This window comes from Lepidochelys olivacea (genome assembly GCF_965140295.1).
Source record: "Lepidochelys olivacea isolate rLepOli2 genome assembly, chromosome: 8".
In the NCBI taxonomy this organism is placed as follows: domain Eukaryota; kingdom Metazoa; phylum Chordata; order Testudines; family Cheloniidae; genus Lepidochelys; species Lepidochelys olivacea.
In genome coordinates this window covers 56,890,024-56,910,200 of record NC_140418.1, presented here as the reverse complement: position 1 = coordinate 56,910,200, position 20,177 = coordinate 56,890,024, and the positions used below count along the sequence as shown (strand labels likewise).

At 41.1% G+C, this 20,177-nt stretch overlaps 1 protein-coding gene across 2 annotated transcripts in view; it reads left to right on the top strand.

The window, feature by feature from the left end:
• Positions 1-20,170, top strand: part of TPR (translocated promoter region, nuclear basket protein) — a 72,875-nt gene extending 52,705 nt beyond the window's left edge. Inside the window, exons 41-51 of one of the 2 annotated variants that reach the window (XM_084637063.1) lie at positions 755-886; positions 1,414-1,504; positions 2,158-2,342; positions 4,691-4,759; positions 5,234-5,325; positions 7,954-8,060; positions 15,342-15,437; positions 15,644-15,800; positions 17,527-17,645; positions 18,910-19,008; positions 19,977-20,170. In XM_084637063.1, the coding sequence (XP_084493189.1) occupies positions 755-886; positions 1,414-1,504; positions 2,158-2,342; positions 4,691-4,759; positions 5,234-5,325; positions 7,954-8,060; positions 15,342-15,437; positions 15,644-15,800; positions 17,527-17,645; positions 18,910-19,008; positions 19,977-20,032 (1,203 nt within the window). In that variant the 3' untranslated portion in view covers positions 20,033-20,170. Of the gene's footprint in view, positions 1-754; positions 887-1,413; positions 1,505-2,157; positions 2,343-4,690; positions 4,760-5,230; positions 5,326-7,953; positions 8,061-15,341; positions 15,438-15,643; positions 15,801-17,526; positions 17,646-18,909; positions 19,009-19,976 lie in introns of both variants that reach the window. The other variant, XM_084637062.1, reaches the window with a different exon arrangement.
• The last annotated feature ends 7 nt before the right edge of the window (positions 20,171-20,177 follow it).

Below are 20,177 nucleotides of genomic sequence, written 5' to 3'. Positions count from 1 at the left end.
CCTAGGGGCTCCGATGCTCGCCCCAAGTCCCAGACGCCAGCCCCTCGCCTGGGGTCCCAGCCACGGCTCCAGTTCCTCCCCCTCCCTCCCGGTGCTTGAATGCTGCGAATCAGCTGTTTGCAGTGCTCCGGAAGCACTGGGAGGGAGGAGGAGGAGTTGGTAAGTGCGGGGCCACCAGCGCATGGGGGGAGAGGGAGGAGCTTGGCACCAGTGGATGCTCTGCACCCACTAATTTTTCCCCATGGGTGCTTCAGCCCTGGAGCACCCACGGAGTCGGCACCTATGCCGGACCACGGAGTGCCGGATTAGAGAGATTCAACCTGTATTAACACAGTGCCCTGAGACCCCAGTTAGAATCCTGGCCTCAAGATGCCAGATGCTGTACAAACATATACAATGAGAGAACTAGCTTGAAGCAGGCATATTTTAATTAGTCACTGTATAAACTTTCTCATGCATCTTTTCATTGCACATTACTGCAGGTGACAATAAAATTTTTCACTTGACCTACAACAACATTTGAAGTTTGTATATGCCTACAAATGAATTCTTAACATCTCTAGAAAGAGACCTTTAGAGAAAATCTGTCTATTCATAGCACACTATAAAATGATTTAGCTATTCTCTAAAATGGCGATAATGTTAGTAACCTCCTTTGTAAAGGGCTTTGAGATCTATAGTTGAAAAGTACTGTATAAGAGCTAGATGTTATCCTTTTGAGCTTTTCCTAAAGCTGTGTACGTTACATTTGTAGGATTATGAAGATGAGGAAGAGGAGGATGAAGATGATGATGAAGATACAGGAATGGGGGATGAAGGTGATGATAGTAATGAAGGAACCGGGAGTGCTGATGGAAATGATGGATATGAAGCAGATGATGCTGAGGTAAGAGTAGTAACCTTTTGTAGGCATATGCGATCTCCTGAGGTAATTGTGATTTTATAGCTTGTTCCTATTGTAATCCACATGTTGAGAAAGGAAAATCTTAATTTGAGTTGATTCAAGTAGATTGGATTTTGTGGTTAGGTGATAAATATAGTTCATGTTGCAACTGGTTTTCTTCTTGAGTAAAATAAACTTTTCGATGTGTGGAAAGGTTGGATAATACAAAGTACAGGACACAGCATAAGCTTTGTAATACTAGACTATGGTAGCTGTGAAGCTAGCCAAGTGTAACTCTTAACAACAAATGTTTATTAGTTGAAACATATTGAACAAACGATATTTTGATATAGATAGGTTTTAAAACTTGAGTAAATGTATACATAGTTGTTCTTTATAACTATGTACAGTATATAAAATTTCTTAAGTTTTCACAGATATCATCTTTACTATATTAGGTTTTTCTGTTCTCTTTCAATTATTGGCCTGGGTGGGGTTTTGCACTGAATCACTGTTTTATGAATTTTTAGGGTGCTGATGGTACAGATCCTTGTACAGAAACTGAAGAGAGCATGGGAGGTGGAGAAAGCAACCAGAGAGCAGCAGACTCTCAAAACAGTGGTACAATTAATCTCTATCTCTACAGTCTCTGGTTATGAGGGGAGACATGTGCAAGCCTTTTGAGTTCTTTCTGTTAAAACATGTATTTTTGAATTTGAGGTGGAAAAGATAGGTTTACAGGGGTGTGCTCCAGTAAAATTCCATAAGCTAAGTAGCACTGGGTATATTCAATATTTGTATGGAAAACATTACTTGCAGAAAGAGCTGTTGATTCAGTAAGTGATCCTCTTCCCTCTGAGTCGTTGGTGAACAATTGCCTATCATGGTGCTAATTGGTTCTTTAACTTGTAGACATGCTGTCTTTCAAATGACTTTTTAAATCCGGGCACTGTTCAGTTGTCACTGTTGGTCAATTACTGCTTTTTGCAAGCGTAGAAATGTCTGCTATAGCATGTTAATCTGATTTTCAATTTTGGTATACGTTCTGTAAGTTTTTATTACAGCTTCATCTCAAACTACTCATGCTTCAGGATTGATTCCATTTGTGTGGTGGGTGAAGTGACCCCATATTCTCTATAAAGTATTACAGTGTACATCAATTTTTTAAAGGTGTCATACTTTTGTCATTGCAACTAGAGTACTGCCTGAATTACTCTGGTCATAGATTTGTGGAGTACAGTGTTTTTATTGTGTGATATTTCCTTGCATTTTAGGCGAAGGAAGCACAAGTGCTCCAGAGTCAACTTTCTCTCATGAAAGTTCAAGAGAACAGCAGCCAACATCTGCCTCAGAGAGGCAGGCTCCTCGGCCACCTCAGTCACCACGCAGACCACCACATCCTCTACCCCCACGACTGACTATTCATGCTCCACCCCAGGAACTGGGACCACCAGTACAGGTAGGAAATTACTCAACGCTTTAGAAAATTAAGGAAACTACTTAATTATGTAGCTTTTTGTAAATTATACCAGCACTGTTTCAGTTAATACTTGTCAGTATTTCCACTCTAAAAGCAGTTTTTGAGAAGGTTATAACTCAGCAGGATCTGGCTCAGATTTTTATTAAATATTCTTTGTGCAGATGCAGGTGTGGCATAAAGAAACTCCCACTGTCTTCTCAGCTAACCTTTTTGTGCCTAATGCCTCACATGTGAGCTGTATGTGACACTTTAAGATTCTACAGAATTTTAAGCTTTCATTTAAAAAAAGAAAAGGAGTACTTGCGGCACCTTAGAGTCTAACAAATTTATTTGAGCATAAGCTTTCGTGAGCTACAGCTCACTTCATCGGATGCTGTCGCTCACGAAAGCTTATGCTCAAATAAATTTGTTATTCTCTAAGGTGCCGCGAGTACTCCTTTTCTTTTTGCAGATACACACTAACACGGCTGCTACTCTGAAACCTGTCATTTAAAAAAAGAAAGTTTTACCCTTATGGTTGCAAAAAGAAACCTCCTGATTGTGAGCTAATTCTTTATAGCCCCCTTGTTCTGAGGGGTGTGCACTGTTCCAATTTATTTCTATGGGGTGTTTATCTCTGAACCCTTATGACAGGTTACATGTCAACATTGTTAACTATTCCACTTTACCAGAAACTTCAGCTAATATGTTTATATTTCCTGGTTGGACCCGGCTGTGGGTAAGGAAGGTTGGAAAATGGATGTTTTTAAAAGCATAGTGCTACACAGATGAGTCCTACAGTGTCACAAGATCTCTCCTTGATTTTCAGTGCATGAGCTCACCCCATGCATGAGGTGTGGAAAATGTTGCTGCTAGTGAGAACAGAGACAATGATTTCCCCGGCATCATCATCTCTTAGAAATCAGGGTTCTTCTCCTCAGTGTAGCCTGATGGGGAGCTGAATTGGAAACACAAGCAGAGTGGGAAGAGGAGCAAGACCTGTGCTCAGCTAGGTACATATAATAACACCTTCCAAATTTCAAATCATTTCTGCCCCAAGAAAGAACAGATAAAAAAGAAGAGTGGAGAAAAAATAAAGACCAAAAAAACAAAAAGTGCAGAGAGAAAAAAGTAGCACACAAGGAAGGATGGGATAAAAGAGGTGGGATAGATAGGAGAATGATGAAAGAATGGAGAAAGAAGACAACAGCATTCATGGTTGGAAGTTGAAGCTAGACAAATTCAGGCTGGAAAAAAGGCATACGTTTTTAATGGTAAGAGTAATTCATCATTGGAACCATTTACCAATAGTTGTGGTGGAGTCTCCATCACTAGCAATTTTTAAGTCAAGATTTAATTTTTTTAAAGATATGCTTTAGGAATTATTTTGGGGAAATTCTGTGTCCTGTGTTATACACGGCAGATAGATGATCATAGTGGTCCTTTCTGGCCTTGGAATCTATGAATCTGTATGGGACCTTGCATATTTTATTACACTGAGAAATGTTGAATGCAGCTGTCAGTAGACTTCTATTCAGTCTGCCTTAACTACGTCTCCTTGAGAGTTGGTCTGCACTGTTGCCTAATTGGTTTGAGAATTTGTTAAGTGGTGAGCTGTGCTGAGCATGCTTCCTCCACAGTCCAGGGAGCACCAAGAGAGAGTTGAAGAATGAATGCCAGAAGTTTTGACAGTTCCGTGCTCAGAACTTGAAATTTTTTAAGTTTTTTTTTTTAGGGGGAAAAATTAAACTGACCTTAATAGTTCTAACTTAAACACAATTATAATCGTTCATAGATTTTTCATTTGGTTTGTTGTGCTCTTTCAAGATATTATAGTATGGTTTATAACATTGTGTTTATTTTCCAAAGACCTTTCTGTGTTTGATGAAGTGCACAAAAAAACCCTTTGAGCCCTTTTCACTAAATGCTGAACCATTTGTTTAGACTGCACTAAAATTGTGTCTTGTGAAAATGATTTAAATGTCATTGTACTGCAACACCCCCCTCACACACTCACTATTTCCTCTTTACTTAGAAAGAGTTCCTATATTAATTTTTCCCCCTTTTTGGTGTAACATTGCCCCATTTTGTAAATTAGTTGCTTCTGCCTGATTCAGGATTGTTTTAAGTATAGGAATTAAGTGCATGATTAAATATATCTGGAATATGGCTTTCACTAATAAAAATATGCTAGCTGGTTTTGTTAATCAAGTCATGCTTTTGGTAGAAAGCCAAAAGAATTTCTTTATTTATCATTTATCACTAAACTTTATTCCTGAAGATATTTGCATATGGCTAGACTCCCCAGGAAACATTTATACTACTTTATTCCTCCTTTTACCATAAAGAGAATCCAGATGACTCGGAGACAGTCAGTGGGACGTGGGCTTCAACTAACTCCTGGTATAGGGGGCATGGTAAGTAAATGGCAGACTGCTCCTAAAAAACCTTGAATGAGAGAGCACTCTGAACTTTGTAGTCTTATAACACTGCAAGAGCAGTAAAGAATTCCTTGGCTGTTTGTGTAAGCTTGCAGATAGTTTAATCAAGCGGTGGTTTTTCATGTTAATGGTACTTCCATCCTTTAACTTATTCCAAATGTGAATACCGGGCAAGGTATATTAAGTATAAGATGAAGCTAAAAACTCTTAAGAATCTGGGTCAGTTTAGACACAGCCAATATTTATTACTATTTTTTAGGAATCAATCTTTTAAAATTCTTTTTTATTTTCACATGGGTTCCCTTCACACTGTTGACTAGACAAATAGTGGTTAAAGCTGTTAGTCTATTTGGGAGGTAACAACCTTTGTAGATGAGTTTTATTTAGAAGCAAGCAGAGTAGGAATAATGAATAAATTTTAGCTTCTGATCTTAATATTTTTTTCAGCAGCAACACTTTTTTGATGATGAGGACAGGACAGTTCCAAGCACCCCAACTCTTGTGGTACCACATCGTACAGATGGATTTGCAGAAGCAATTCAGTACGTAGAAGTCGTAACAAAAGCAAGTGCTATTGTGTATTTCCCTTTTACTAACAGTTGAATGGTTCTTTGCTTAAAGGTAAATGGAAATAAAAGATTTAGTGATTGTGTAGTAAGATACTAAATAGCATTCCATCTACTAGATGGGTAAGAGAGAGAGTCACAAATATTGAATTGTTTGAACCATACATCGTAAAATGGAGTTCAGAAAAGTAAGCACATTCCAATCTAGCAAAACCTATTTGTTTAAAAAGTCATACAGTTAAATTACTAGGGCAACAGTGGGTTATCGTGTTTCTTTGAGCTCCTCTTTTGCACATTCACATTAGTGCTATAAGTAACAAAAGCATGTTTTCTCAATGTTGACTATGAAGATCAGTTAAAATATACACAGCAAGCTGCTGTGGAGAATTAGTTGTGTAAAGCCATAGGAGCTATTTAAACGTTACAAAAAGAATCATAGAATCATAGAATATCAGGGTTGGAAGGGACCCCAGAAGGTCATCTAGTCCAACCCCCTGCTCGAAGCAGGACCAATTCCCAGTTAAATCATCCCAGCCAGGGCTTTGTCAAGCCTGACCTTAAAAACCTCTAAGGAAGGAGATTCTACCACCTCCCTTGGTAACGCATTCCAGTGTTTCACCACCCTCTTAGTGAAAAAGTTTTTCCTAATATCCAATCTAAACCTCCCCCACTGCAACTTGAGACCATTACTCCTCGTTCTGTCATCTGCTACCATTGAGAACAGTCTAGAGCCATCCTCTTTCGAACCCCCTTTCAGGTAATTGAAAGCAGCTATCAAATCCCCCCTCATTCTTCTCTTCTGCAGGCTAAACAATCCCAGCTCCCTCAGCCTCTCCTCATAAGTCATGTGTTCCAGACCCCTAATCATTTTTGTTGCCCTTCGCTGGACTCTCTCCAATTTATCCACATCCTTCTTGAAGTGTGGGGCCCAAAACTGGACACAGTACTCCAGATGAGGCCTCACCAATGTCGAATAGAGGGGAACGATCACGTCCCTCAATCTGCTCGCTATGCCCCTACTTATACATCCCAAAATGCCATTGGCCTTCTTGGCAACAAGGGCACACTGCTGACTCATATCCAGCTTCTCGTCCACTGTCACCCCTAGGTCCTTTTCCGCAGAACTGCTGCCTAGCCATTCAGTCCCTAGTCTGTAGCTGTGCATTGGGTTCTTCCGTCCTAAGTGCAGGACCCTGCACTTATCCTTATTGAACCTCATCAGATTTCTTTTGGCCCAATCCTCCAATTTGTCTAGGTCCTTCTGTATCCTATCCCTCCCCTCCAGCGTATCTACCACTCCTCCCAGTTTAGTATCATCCGCAAATTTGCTGAGAGTGCAATCCACACCATCCTCCAGATCATTTATGAAGATATTGAACAAAACCGGCCCCAGGACCGACCCTTGGGGCACTCCACTTGATACCGGCTGCCAACTAGACATGGAGCCATTGATCACTACCCATTGAGCCCGACAATCTAGCCAGCTTTCTACCCACCTTATAGTGCATTCATCCAGCCCATACTTCCTTAACTTGCTGACAAGAATACTGTGGGAGACCGTGTCAAAAGCTTTGCTAAAGTCAAGAAACAATACATCCACTGCTTTCCCTTCATCCACAGAACCAGTAATCTCATCATAAAAGGCGATTAGATTAGTCAGGCATGACCTTCCCTTGGTGAATCCATGCTGGCTGTTCCTGATCACTTTCCTCTCATGCAAGTGCTTCAGGATTGATTCTTTGAGGGACCTGCTCCATGATTTTTCCAGGGACTGAGGTGAGGCTGACTGGCCTGTAGTTCTCAGGATCCTCCTCCTTCCCTTTTTTAAAGATTGGCACTACATTAGCCTTTTTCCAGTCATCCGGGACTTCCCCGGTTCGCCACGAGTTTTCAAAGATAATGGCCAATGGCTCTGCAATCACAGCCACCAATTCCTTCAGCACTCTCGGATGCAACTCGTCCGGCCCCATGGACTTGTGCACGTCCAGCTTTTCTAAATAGTCCCTAACCACCTCTATCTCCACAGAGGGCTGGCCATCTCTTCCCCATTTTGTGATGCCCAGCGCAGCAGTCTGGGAGCTGACCTTGTTAGTGAAAACAGAGGCAAAAAAAGCATTGAGTACATTAGCTTTTTCCACATCCTCCGTCACTAGAAAAGGAGTACTTGTGGCACCTTAGAGACTAACCAGTTTATTTGAGCATAAAGCTTTCGTGAGCTACAGCTCACTTCATCGGATGCATCATCAGTATGCTCAAATAAATTGGTTAGTCTCTAAGGTGCCACAAGTACTCCTTTTCTTTTTGCGAATACAGACTAACACGGCTGTTACTCTGAAACCTGTCATTAAACATTACAGTATTCATTGAAAGTGATTTTATTATTTTCTTACTAGTGGAGTATTTTTTGACCATATCATTTTGAGGCAGATGTAATGGAGTAACTAATTACTTTGGATAATGCTGATAAAATTAAGTGTTATCTTTGCTTGGCTACTAATCTTATTTGTATAATTGATCATTTGTTTTCCTTATTCAATTAAAATAATTTTATTATAGTTTTTAGTTTATTAAACAGTTTTTACAGCACATTCTGCATCTTTGTAGTTCCCCCCAGGTTGCTGGAGTTCCCAGATTCAGGTTTGGACCTCCAGAAGATATGCCACAGACTAGTTCCAGCCACTCAGATCTTGGCCAGCTTGCATCACAAGGAGGTAAATCTATGTAATACCTTTGTTTTATGTTTGTAAGAAAAAATGGAAACAGCTTGAGAAACTAATCAAGCTTGGGTAATTGTCATCTCCGTTCCAACTATATCCTTGTCTGTGCCTCTGTGTAGTTGTAGGAAGGGTAGAAGAACTAAGGAGGCAGAGAAGATGTTTTGCTTATCTAGCACTGTTAGCTTTGTTATTTGTAACTATATGCAGCTTAATGTAAGGATGCTTGACTGCTTAGGCTTGGAAAGATTAGATTTTTATCAGTAAACATAGGTAAACATCAGTTTTACCATACATACACAAACCAACGAAAAAATATTTTCATTGATGATAACTGACATTAAAAGATAAGCAGCATTTTTCTTAGTGAGAACTTAGTTTGTTTTAAGGATGTTTACTTTGTATATTTTGACATGTGATGTTGACAACTTTTTGTGCTTTCATGTTTATAAAGCTTTAACTTTTCTGAATCTTAACATTTACTGTTGTTAAAAAATTGCCTTACCCTGCACCTCCATAATTTCCAGCAACTGTGAAAATATAAATTAATATAAATAAAAAGTTGCTTAAATAAACATGGATATTATCTCTTAAAATTATAAAATTAATTCTGCTAAGCCGATGTTTAGCCATTTAGAATAGCATATACAAATATTAGGAAAATTAACACTAACGCAGTGAAGTAGGTAGCTTGTTGAGCCATTATGTTGTCATGCAGAGATTGCCTGCGTCACCGTATGTGACAAATTGAAATTTGATTTCACTAAAGCAAAATTAAAACACACACAATTTAACAGATGTTTTCAAATTGTACAGCGTACAATTCTCTAGCATGTCTTGATGTGTGGCTCTGTCAATCTTCTCACCATTGGTTCAGGTGTGTCAAGATCTATTGTAGATTAGCCTCGATCAGTAGATTAGCCTCGATATCCCACAAGAAAGTTCTTGTTACTGTCTCTCTCGTGGGTATTGCTGTATCTGGGCCTTCCACACATAACTTAGGAAACGTTAATCTGTCACAGAGACCAAATCTCTACTCCCCTATCTTACTTTAAACTATTTCCCAGTTGGATTAGTCTTTGCTTTCAGGAGGGATACTGTTAAGCTGTGCTCTAACTTCATTATTACAAAGCTTATGTAAAGGAATAGGGCTGGCATTGTGTTCTTGAAAGTAGCGGGATAAAGATGAGCCTGAATCTGTGACTGAATATGGTAGCCTATTGAAAATGCTTTCCATTCCTATGAGTTTGAACTTGGGGATGTCCAGCATCAGTGTTCCTTGTGATCGCAGCTGTTGTGGTAGAGTACAGAAGAGAGCATGTCTTTGAGATAGATAGGCCCTTGTCCACTATGATGGCGGGCAAGCAATTGCTCGTTCTTGTCCTTGCTGCTGTTGTGCAGCAAGAAGTCTCCCTTCCATGCCTTCCTGGCAGCACAGAAGCAACTGTAAGAGATCTGCTAAACCACTCATTGTAGGGGTGGCAATGAGCAAGGTAGCGGATTGACAAGAGTCAGAAAAGCAAAACGGAGAGAAGATCAAGAGCTGAGGACAATAATATTTTGTTGAGAAGTACAGCACCATCACTAAGGGTATGTCCACACTACGAAATTAGGTCGATTTTATAGAAGTCAATTTTTAGAAATCTATTTTATACAGTCGATTGTGTATGTCCACACTAATCGCATTAAGTCGGCAGAGGGCGTCCTCACTACCGTGGCTAGCATCGACTTATGGAGCGGTGCACTGTGGGTAGCTATCCCACAGTTCCCGCAGTCTCCGCCGACCATTGGAATTCTGGGTTAAGCTCCCAATGCCTGATGGGGCAAAAACATTGTCGCAGGTGGTTTCGGGTACATGTCATCAGTCGCCCCTCTCTCCCTGAAAGCAACAACAGACAATCGTTTCGCGCCTTTTTTCTGTGCAGACACCATACCACGGCAAGCATGGAGCCCGCTCAGGTCAGCTCACCATCACCACTGCTGTTGTGTCCTGGATGCTGCCGTCAGCAGACGGTGCAGGACGACTGTTAACCATCATCATCAACTTCCTCTGCAACTCTGCTCTCCTGCCCTTGTAAATGAGTGTCTCAATAGCAAGTTTCTCCATATTGTCGTCATCCATCGCTTCTGCTGCAACTCTGCTCTCCTGGTGCCATGAATCCACATTGCAGGTCCTCTCGTCGTTCTGTATAAATATCTATTCTTGTGGCATCCGTTGTCATCCACCACTTCCGCTACAACTCTGCTCTCCTGCAGACGCCATACCACGGCAAGCATGGAGCCCGCTCAGCTCACCGCTGCTGTTGTGAGCATTGTAAACACTTCACGTATTATCCTGGAGTATATGCAGAACTGGGCTAAGAGACGCTGATTTTGATGAAGACATGGACGCAGACATTCTTGAAAGCACGGGCTGTGGCAATTGGGACATCATGGCGGCAGTGGAACTGATTGATACAGTGGAACACCGATTCTGGGCCCAGCAAACAAGCACAGACTGGTGGGACCGCATAGTGTTGCAGGTATGGGATGATTCACAGTGGCTGTGAAACTTTCGCATGGGTAAAGCCACTTTCCTGGAACTCTGTGAGTTGCTTTCCTCCACCCTGAAGCGCAGGAATACCAAGATGAGAGCTTCCCTGATAGTTGAGAAGTGAGTGGCGATAGCCCTGTGGAAGCTTGCTACGCCTGCTGCTACCAGTCAGTTGGGAATCAGTTTGGAGTGCGCAAATCTACTGTGGGGGTTGCTGTGATCCAAGTAGCCAATGCAATCATTGACGTTCTGTTATCAAGGATAGTGACTCTGGGAAATGTGCAGGTCATACTGGATGGCTTTGCTGCAATGGGTTTCTCTAACTGTGGTGGGGCAATAGAACACATATCCCTATCTTGCCACCAGACCACCTTGCCAACCAGTACGTAAACCGCAAGGGGTACTTCTCAATGGTGCTGCAAGCACTGGTGGATCACAAGGGACATTTCACCGACATCAATGTGGGATGGCCAGGAAAGGTGCATGACGCTGACATCTTTGGGAACTCAGGGCTGTTCGAGCAGCTGCAAGAAGGGACTTACTTCCCAGACCACAAAATTACTGTTGGGGATGTTGAAATGCCAATAGTTATCCTTGGGGACCCAGCCTAGCCCTTGCTCCCATGGCTCATGAAGCCGTACACAGGCAGCCTGGACAGTAGTAAGGAGCAGTTCAACTATAGGTTGAACAAGTGCAGAGTGGAGGTAGAATGTGCCTTTGGATGTTTAAAAGCATGCTGCTGCTGTTTGCTGACTAGGTCAGACCTCTGTGCAACCAACATTCCCATTGTTATTGCTGCTTGCTCCATAATATCTGTGAGAGTAAGGGAGAGATGATGTTTATGGCAGGGTGGGAGGTTGACGCAAATGGCCTGGTTGATTTTGAGCAGCCAGACACCAGGGTGATTAGAAGAGCATAGCAAGGCATGCTGTGCATCAGAGAGGCTTTGAAAACCAGTTTCATGACTGGCCAGGCTTTGGTGTGACAGTTGTGTGTATTTCTACTTGATGCAAACCCGCCGCCTTTGTTGATTTTAATTTCCTGTAAGCCACCAACCTTCCCCCCTTCAAAATAAAGTAACTATTGCTTTGAAACCATGCATTCTTTCTTTATTAATTTAAAAAAATGAGATAATGGACAAGGTAGCCTGGGTAGGGTGGGGGAGGAGGGAAGGACAAGGCCATATTGCTTATTGTAGCCACACTACAAATCAAACTGTTTGAATGACAGCCTTCTGTTGCTTGGGCCATCCTCTGGAGTGGCTGGGTGCCTGGAGCCTCCCCCCCTGCGTTCTTGGGCATCTGGGTGAGGAGGGTATGGAACTTGGGGAGGAGCTCAGGCAGTTGTACAGTGGATGCTGCGGGGGTCTGTGCTTTTGTTGGCTTTTCTGCAGCTGCACCAGACGCTTCATCCTGTCCGTTTGCTCCCCCATGAGCCTTAGCATCGCCTCCTGCCTCTGCTCTTCGTGCTCACTTAATGCTTTCCTAGCCTCTAATACTGAATGCCTTCATGCATTCAGCTGTGCCCTATCAGTATGGGAGGACTGCATGAGCTTGGAAAACATGTCATCGTGAGTGCGTTTTTTTTCACCTTCTAATCTGGGATAACCTTAGGGATGGAAATGATAGGGGGAGCCTAGAAACATTTGCACCTGGGGGGAGATAAAAAGGGAGAGTAATATTTAAGACGATATATTTCTGAGAACAAAAGGGAGATTCTTTCACAGTGAATCAAGCAATTTACAGCAGACAGCACGTGTGCTTTAGGTACAAGGTTGCATTTTGCCTTTTATATTGAGCGCTTGCCAGTATGGTGACACATCACAAATGGCTGGGCAACAGAATTAGGTTTCCATGCAGCCATGATAAGGCAAAGGGTACGTAGGGTTGGCTTCTTACGCATAACATGTGGGAATGGTTTCAAACTGCCACACCATCCTTTCCCATAGCAAGCAATACCAGTTGGGTTTCACATTTAAAAGGAGGGGCTGCAGTTTTCGGGTGGATGTGCAGCACACACCTCCCCCTACCCCACCGCGTGCCTGTTCTCCAGGATGATCCCTTTTAGCCAAGCGCAAACAGGCCAGCATGAACGGGGTCCTTTTACTGTTCCCTTACAAAAATTCCCCTATTTCAACCAGGTGACCGTGAATGATAATCACTCTCTTGAGAGTAACACAGAAAGATATAGACCAAATGTTGTTTGAATGCGACCAAAACCCAGGACCATTCGCTGCCATACTTTGTGCTGCAATGATTCCATAATACTTTCAGAGTACCTCCAGGAGAGCTTCATGGAGATGTCCCTAGAGGATTCCCGCTCCATCCCCAGACATGCGAATAGACTTTTCCAGTAGCTGTACTGGCCGCGAATGCATCCCAATTCTTCAGGGAAAATCAAATGTTAAACACTATTGCTTTTAAACCCTGTACTGTAGTTACAAATGGGCACTCACCAGAGGTGCCTTCTCCAGCTTCAGGGTCGGGGATCCCGCCTTCGGAGGGTATTGGCTCCAGGGTAATGAAAAGGTCCTGGCTGCCGGGGAGAACGGATTCACTGCTTGCCTGCTGCGCATGCGCATTCTCCTCCTCCTCCTCCACAAAATCCTCCTCCCCGTTCCGTGAGACTCCCTCCTTGCAGGTGTTCACGGACAGTGGTGGGGTACTGGTAGGGTCCCCTCCTAGCATGGCATGCAGCTGATCATAGAAGCGGCAGGTATGGGGCTGTGACCCGGAGCGACCGTTTTCCTCCTTTGTCTTTTGGTTGGCTTGCCTCAGCTCCTTAAATTTTACGAGGCACTGCTGTGTGTTTCTCCTCCAACATGCCTTGTGAGATTCTGGCAAATTTCTTCTTTTTGATCAGAGTTCTGCCTGCACAGATGCTTCTCCCCATACAACAGTCAGATCCAGTGTCTCCCTTTCAGTCCATGCTGGAGCTCATTTGCGATTCTCAGGGGACTGCATGGTCACCAGTGCTACTGAGTTCGCCATGCTGACCAAACAGGAAATGAAATTCAGAAGTTCCCGTGGCTTTTCCTGTGTACCTGGCTAGTGCATCGGAGTTCAAAGTGCTGTCCAGAGCGGTCACAATGTAGCACTCTGGGATAGCTCCCGGAGGCCAATACCGTTGATTTGTGTCCGCACTACCCCAAATTCGACCCACCAAGTAGATTTTAACGCTATTCCCTTCGCCAGGGAGGAGTACAGACTTTAAGAGCCCTTTAAGTCGACGGAACGATTTTAAGAGCCCTTTAAGTCGATGGAACGGGATTGGTTTTGTGGACGCATTCATTTTTAAATTGATCTAATGCAGCTAAATTCGACCTAACCCCGTAGTGTAGACCAGGCCTAAGATAAGCTTTGCAAAAAGAAAAATTGCTAAGGGGTTGCATGTTTTATAGCTTGTGTAGGCAGAGCTTATTGCACACACCAAGGGCTCCCTGCATTCCTCCAGTCCTCCTATAAGCTTCCTATGTGCCACTGTCTCATCCTTTGTTTTCAGGGACTCCCTGCAATTCTCTCAATCTCCTCCCTGCCAGGTGTTCTGTATGCCCTGCATTCCTCTTTCTCTCATACAGACTCCTGGTATGCAGTGATTTTCAAGGTGTCTGGTTTGTGCTAAAGGGTTGGCAGAGGCTTCATGTGTCCTCAGTTTTCACCCTTGGAGTTTTTCCGTTTTATCCAAAATCAACAGGGTGGCCATTGATGCCTAGAACGTTCCCTGGAATTTTGGAACTGATTGTATTCAGCGTTCAAAAGTTACTGCATTACATACATACAAACACAGAAATGCCATCAAGTTGAGTGTAAGGCCTTCACAAGCTTGGCCAGTGAGACATTTTCATAATTGCATAATTACCTAGTGCCTGTCTCTTTTCATAGGTTTCAGTAAGTTTAGGGGAAATTATCTCATGTCAACGAACCTGGGTACTTCGCAGCACAATATTATTTTCTGGCCTCTTTGGCAAGACTTGTCTCTAAAATGAATTAATCTTGGTTGAGATTCTCTTGCAGTAGTAAGTCTGACAGATTTCAAGTAAACAGTAAATATCATGGGCTCTTCCAATATGCATCTGAAAAGGATATGACAGTTTAATCGAGTGGGAGTGAACCAAAGCTTGAAGGACGGTTTGTAATTGGGCTATTTTAAAAAAAAAAAAAAAAATTAAAAAAATAGAGTAAAAAATACCCAGATTGCTCAAAGCTCCAGACTACTACTGTTCAACCTTAAATTCTGTAAAATAAATTTCCCATTACTGAGGGACACATTTGTTTTGGAAATAACTTCTTTGTTTTAAGTAGCTTAAACTAAATTGCATATGTACAACTAATAGGATTTTCACTCGTAGAATTGAAAAAAAATTCCAAGTTGATCAAAGGAAGCATTATCTAGTGATTAAAGCTTGGGTCAGTCGTTAGAAGATAACCTTGGACAAGTCACTTAACTCATCTGAATCTATTTCCTTGTCTTTAAAATACAGATATTTATTTCATGTGGGAGTGTGGTTTATTTCATTAATACTGAAGAACTTTGGCTGAAGGTTCTACATAAGTGCAAACTAGGTTTACTCTTGAGTATTCTCAACTACTCAGTCTCAGTATTTAAATACAAACCAGTAGGTTACTTCGAGGTTGTACTAGGACTTGTACTGTACTATACTAGTTTGCCTTCAGATAATTATATAATTTTCTGCTGTCTAACATGCTTTCACTGCATCTGTTAATACCAAGAATTGTGTGTTGTAGGTTTAGGAATGTACGAAACACCACTCTTTCTTGCCCATGAAGAAGAGTCTGGTGGCCGCAGTGTCCCAACAACTCCACTGCAAGTCGCAGCACCAGGTGAGAATCAGTATTGCAAAGTGTAATGACAAAATTAGATGCTTTGACTTCCAAACAAAATGTATATTACTGTTATGTTGTTTATTGCTATGGTGAAAATATTACTGGAGACTGAGTTCTCGTAGTACCCAATATTTTAATAAATTGCGTATAAGTACAAAATAACCTTCTCTCTTAACTGCTTTTCCTGATTTTGTTTTTTAAAGTGACTGTTTTTACTGAAAGTACCGCAGCTGATCCTTCAGAGCATGCTTCTCAGTCTGTTCCAATGGTGACAACGTCCACTGGCAGTTTATCCACTACTACTGAATCTGGAGTGGGTGATGATGGGGATGAGGTTTTTGTGGAGGCAGAATCTGAAGGGTAAGGTACACTACTCAGTGGATTAAGACTTAATTCTGTATTTGAGATTTAGTTTTACATGCTTTCATTGCATTTCATTGTTTGTGTGTGTCTGTTGTCTGTTAAATCTTAGCTCAATATTGGTCCGTAGCAGGGAGGGATCACCAGCATTGAGAGGTTTCCTAAATTAAGTGTAAAACTAATCTGGTGACCTTTTGCCTCCTTCAATACCAACTTCTTCTTTTGGTCTCCCTGTATGGAACTATATTCATCTTGAAAACAGGATTAGTGTGGCTACAGAAAGAATGACTCCCATCTGAACTGGAAATTATGGTGGAAGATGTTCACAAGGTAATCCACTTGCAGTGGAAAACAAGAATTAAACTCTGAATCAGAGGCTTATTTAACCTCTGGCACTGGTAGTGGGATCTAGAATTTCTAGACATCTCAAAACGGTCACAGCTCATTGTCAGATTTCCTTTTTTCCGAACAACTTAATTTCCTACTTTGCAGAAATAACAGAAACAAAATGTAAATCTTTTAAAAGAATATAAACCCTTTCTGGACACCCAGAGCATGAGTGAGTTGGGCATGCATTTCCGTGATAAATGGATTGATGCAGTGGCTCTCAAAACGGGTCTGCTGAGCACTTCAACTAACTTGTGGAACTGTTACTATAACCATGGTGAAGTATCCATCAGGCTTTACTCAGTGATAGTTGGAGCCCAATCCAGGACTGTCAGGCTTTCCAGAAGCTTTTTTTAACCTTTTTTTTTTTTTTTAAGCATCTCTCTGCTCAGCTGCTAAACACTTTTTTCTTTTGTGTGTGTGTTGTTTGAATTTCAAGTGTGATCAAAATTTGGAACACCACCAGAATTAGAGACATACAGGACAAAAACAAACTAAGAGTGATCTGGAGAGCTGTGGGGCTTCTGTGGGGTAGAATTTGATATTAACAAATGTAAAGTCCTGCACCGAGGCAGGGGAAATAAAACAGCACGAAATGGGAGTTAACTGGAGAAAATACAACCAAACAGCCCCAGAGATTGTCGAAAATGATTTTATTTTTATTTTGTTAATTCTGCCCTCAGACTTCCATGTAATCAACTGACCTAGTTCTCCTTGGAAAGCTTCCATTGGACTCTGTAGAGTGCTCTTTAAGATAGCTGTGTTATTGTCTTTCACTGTCTTGGTACTGGCTTTTTGAAAAATCATTAATCCAAGCCTTTTAGGTATTGCACTGAAAAGAACATTTTGGACAAAACTCTAGGAACCATCTCTTTTTTCCCAGCCTTTACATTTCATATACTGGATCATACTGCATAGTCTTAATGGGTTCCATTTAAATTAAATATTTACTTCCTACTGACCTCTGTAATACGGGGAGCAGATTGGTGTACAAGTTCTTCCATGGCACATGGTTTTACTCAAGTGCACCCAAGTAAACTTCAGTTTTTTCTCCCTCATTTTTCTGATCTTCTCTGCAAAGCAGTCACCCTGGTGGTGTGCAGTGGATGGGTAGATGAGTGCCAAAGAGGATTTGTCTGCCTTTGTATTTTTAAAATACTAATATCTCTAATATCTGGTAACAAGGTAGAAAAAATGTGAAGAGTGTGTGTGAAAGTACCCATAGTAAAACAAAAATCAATTTCCTGTAAAATTACAAAATTATCTGTGCTCTCAGGGGATTATCAGTTTCTCTTGAGTTTTATCACCATTGTTCGACACCTGAATTTTTATGTTCCAGAATTACATCAGAAGCTGGTCTAGAAATTGATAGCCAGCAAGAAGAAGAATCTGTTCAAGCATCTGATGAGTCAGACCTCCCTTCTACCAGTCAGGATCCTCCTTCCAGCTCATCAGCAGGTATTGGCTTCCTTCCTAATGCAGATTGCTTCATACTGTTTTGTAGGATGTTTGTACCTCGAGCCTTTTCCCAGTGCAATACGCATTGTTGGCAGTGGAGACCAGACTAGGACCAACTATTCTGAACAGTTAATGTCCCTTCTGAAGCATAACTTTAATACCTATTATTGTCTCCATAGTGGGTCAAAAAGAAACTGAGGTTAGTGCTGTGGCCATTGTTAAGAATACACTCAACTTTCTCACCTCTTCCCAAGCTGTGTGTTGACAGGTTGAATTATGATTATGAATTATTTTAATCTTTATGGCAGCATTGTAGTAAGATAAGGTGGCAATTTGTAGGCAGATGAGTGGCATTTATCCTAAATATGGAACTTCTTCCACCATAAGTGTTTAAACTTGTATTGATTTTTGTTCTGTATGAGTCGATAACATGGATAAACCTCTAAGACATCTGGGTTGCTTATAAATAATCACAGCTTTTGCTAAAACAGTGGTTCTCAACCAGGGATACTCGTACCTCTGGGGGTACCCAGAGGTCTTCCAGTGGGTACGACAACTCATCTAGATATTTGCCTAATTTTACAACAGGCTGCATAAAAAGCACAGCTAGCGAAGTCTGTACAAACTACAATTTCATTCAATGACTAGTTTATACTGTTCTGTATACTATACACTGAAATGTAAGTATAATATATTCCAGTTAATTTATTTTATAATTATATGGTAAAAATGAGAAAGTGAGGAATTTTTTTTAGTAATAGTGACACTTTTTTACGTGTGTCTGATTTTGTAAGCAAGTACTTAAGTGATGTGAAACTTGGGGGTATGTGCGATAAATCAGACTCCTGAAAGGGGTACAGTAATCTGGAAAGATTGGGAGCCACTGTGCTAAAATATCCCTTTTAATAAGTGAAAAATTACAAGTAACATGATGGGCATATGAGCTGCTTTATTCTTTTGTTAATCCATTGGTCTACCAACCATTGGTCTGTCACTCCATTTTGAAATAAAATGGACATGTGAATCTTTGAAGAGTTTGACAAAAAAAATCAAAGGAAAACACGCACACTTGTTCAGTCTGAGGCTTTATTATTATTATTATCTGAGAAGATGTTAATGAAATATGTTGCACCCTCAAGTTTTTAAAATATGAAAGACAAGTACAGATGTACGTTAAACTTAAGCGATGGACTCACTAACAGTTACAAATTATACTGCAGTAACAATCTTATACATTCTTTCTAAAACTCTTCCTTCTCTACAGACACAAGCAGTAATCAGCCAAAGCCTTTCCGGCGTGTTAGACTTCAGCCACCAACATTAAGAACTGGTGTCCGTGGTCGTCAGTTTAACAGACAGAGGGGTAAGTGACTGTCAATGTTATAATTATTGTGACTATGTATGTACTCTTTCAAATAACCTCTTAATTTTCTTAACCCTTTTGAGACTGGATATCTATAGTGCCACCATAAGTATACATGATGAGACACTGAATAATGGAGAGTCCCTGCCCCACAGAGCTTTCAATATATATTATCCAAAGCATTCATTTGGCTGACAGGCAAAAAGACTACAGAAAACATCCTCTTTCTGGAGCTCCTGGCTCTGATTTTAGAAGGCGTATAAATTGCAGTAGATTTTAAACTTACTTTTTTTTGGTAATTTATTGCTAGGACATAAGCTTGATATGATACAATTCTGATCTTTAAGATTACTCCTAACACAATTTTCCTATTTCAAATTTAAGATTTTCGTTGAGATGATGTCTGGAATTACTATGCTGCTTTTTAAAGAAAATTAAATGATTGAAATTACAGAAGCTTATTATGTTAGTATTCTCCAGATTTTACTTTGATTGCTACTAATGATTAACTATAACAGCCCCCACATTAAAAAAAAAAAAACCCTACCCAGATTAAATTTATTCATCAACATAAATATTAAATTTTCTGCATGCATTGGTGCTAGCACTGATATGTCTGTTAACATTCAGATGTTGTGGATCTAACCATAAAAAATGTACTTATAGAACTAGAAGGGATTTCCAATGCAATCCCATCTATTGTCACACATTAACCAAAAGGGTGGCTGGAGAAAAGGGAGGGTAACCCTCTCCACCCATAATTGAGCATGCTGTGGTTGTGACTCTTCTCATCCATGGAATGAAAATCCACAGTAGTACCTCTTGGTGCTAGGCCATCACAGAGATCGCTAACAGAATATTCCCCTGCACACTCATCTCATCACCAAACAAAGTAGCAAACTGACCATGTTTGATTATTGGAGTGGGGAAGAGTACTTGCATTAATACTCGTCTCTTTTCCTACACAGGTGTAACTCATGCAATGGGAGGCAGAGGAGGCCTAAACAGAGGCAATATTAGTTAAAAGTTCTGTAAAGTAATTGAAGCTGTGTCTACAGACTGTCAGATTGGCTACTGTTGCTTTAGTGTAATGATTGCAGCGCTAAAAGCAGCATTTTGTACGTAGATTGATGTGCGCATATTTCAATGTCTTTATTAATAAAATTAGA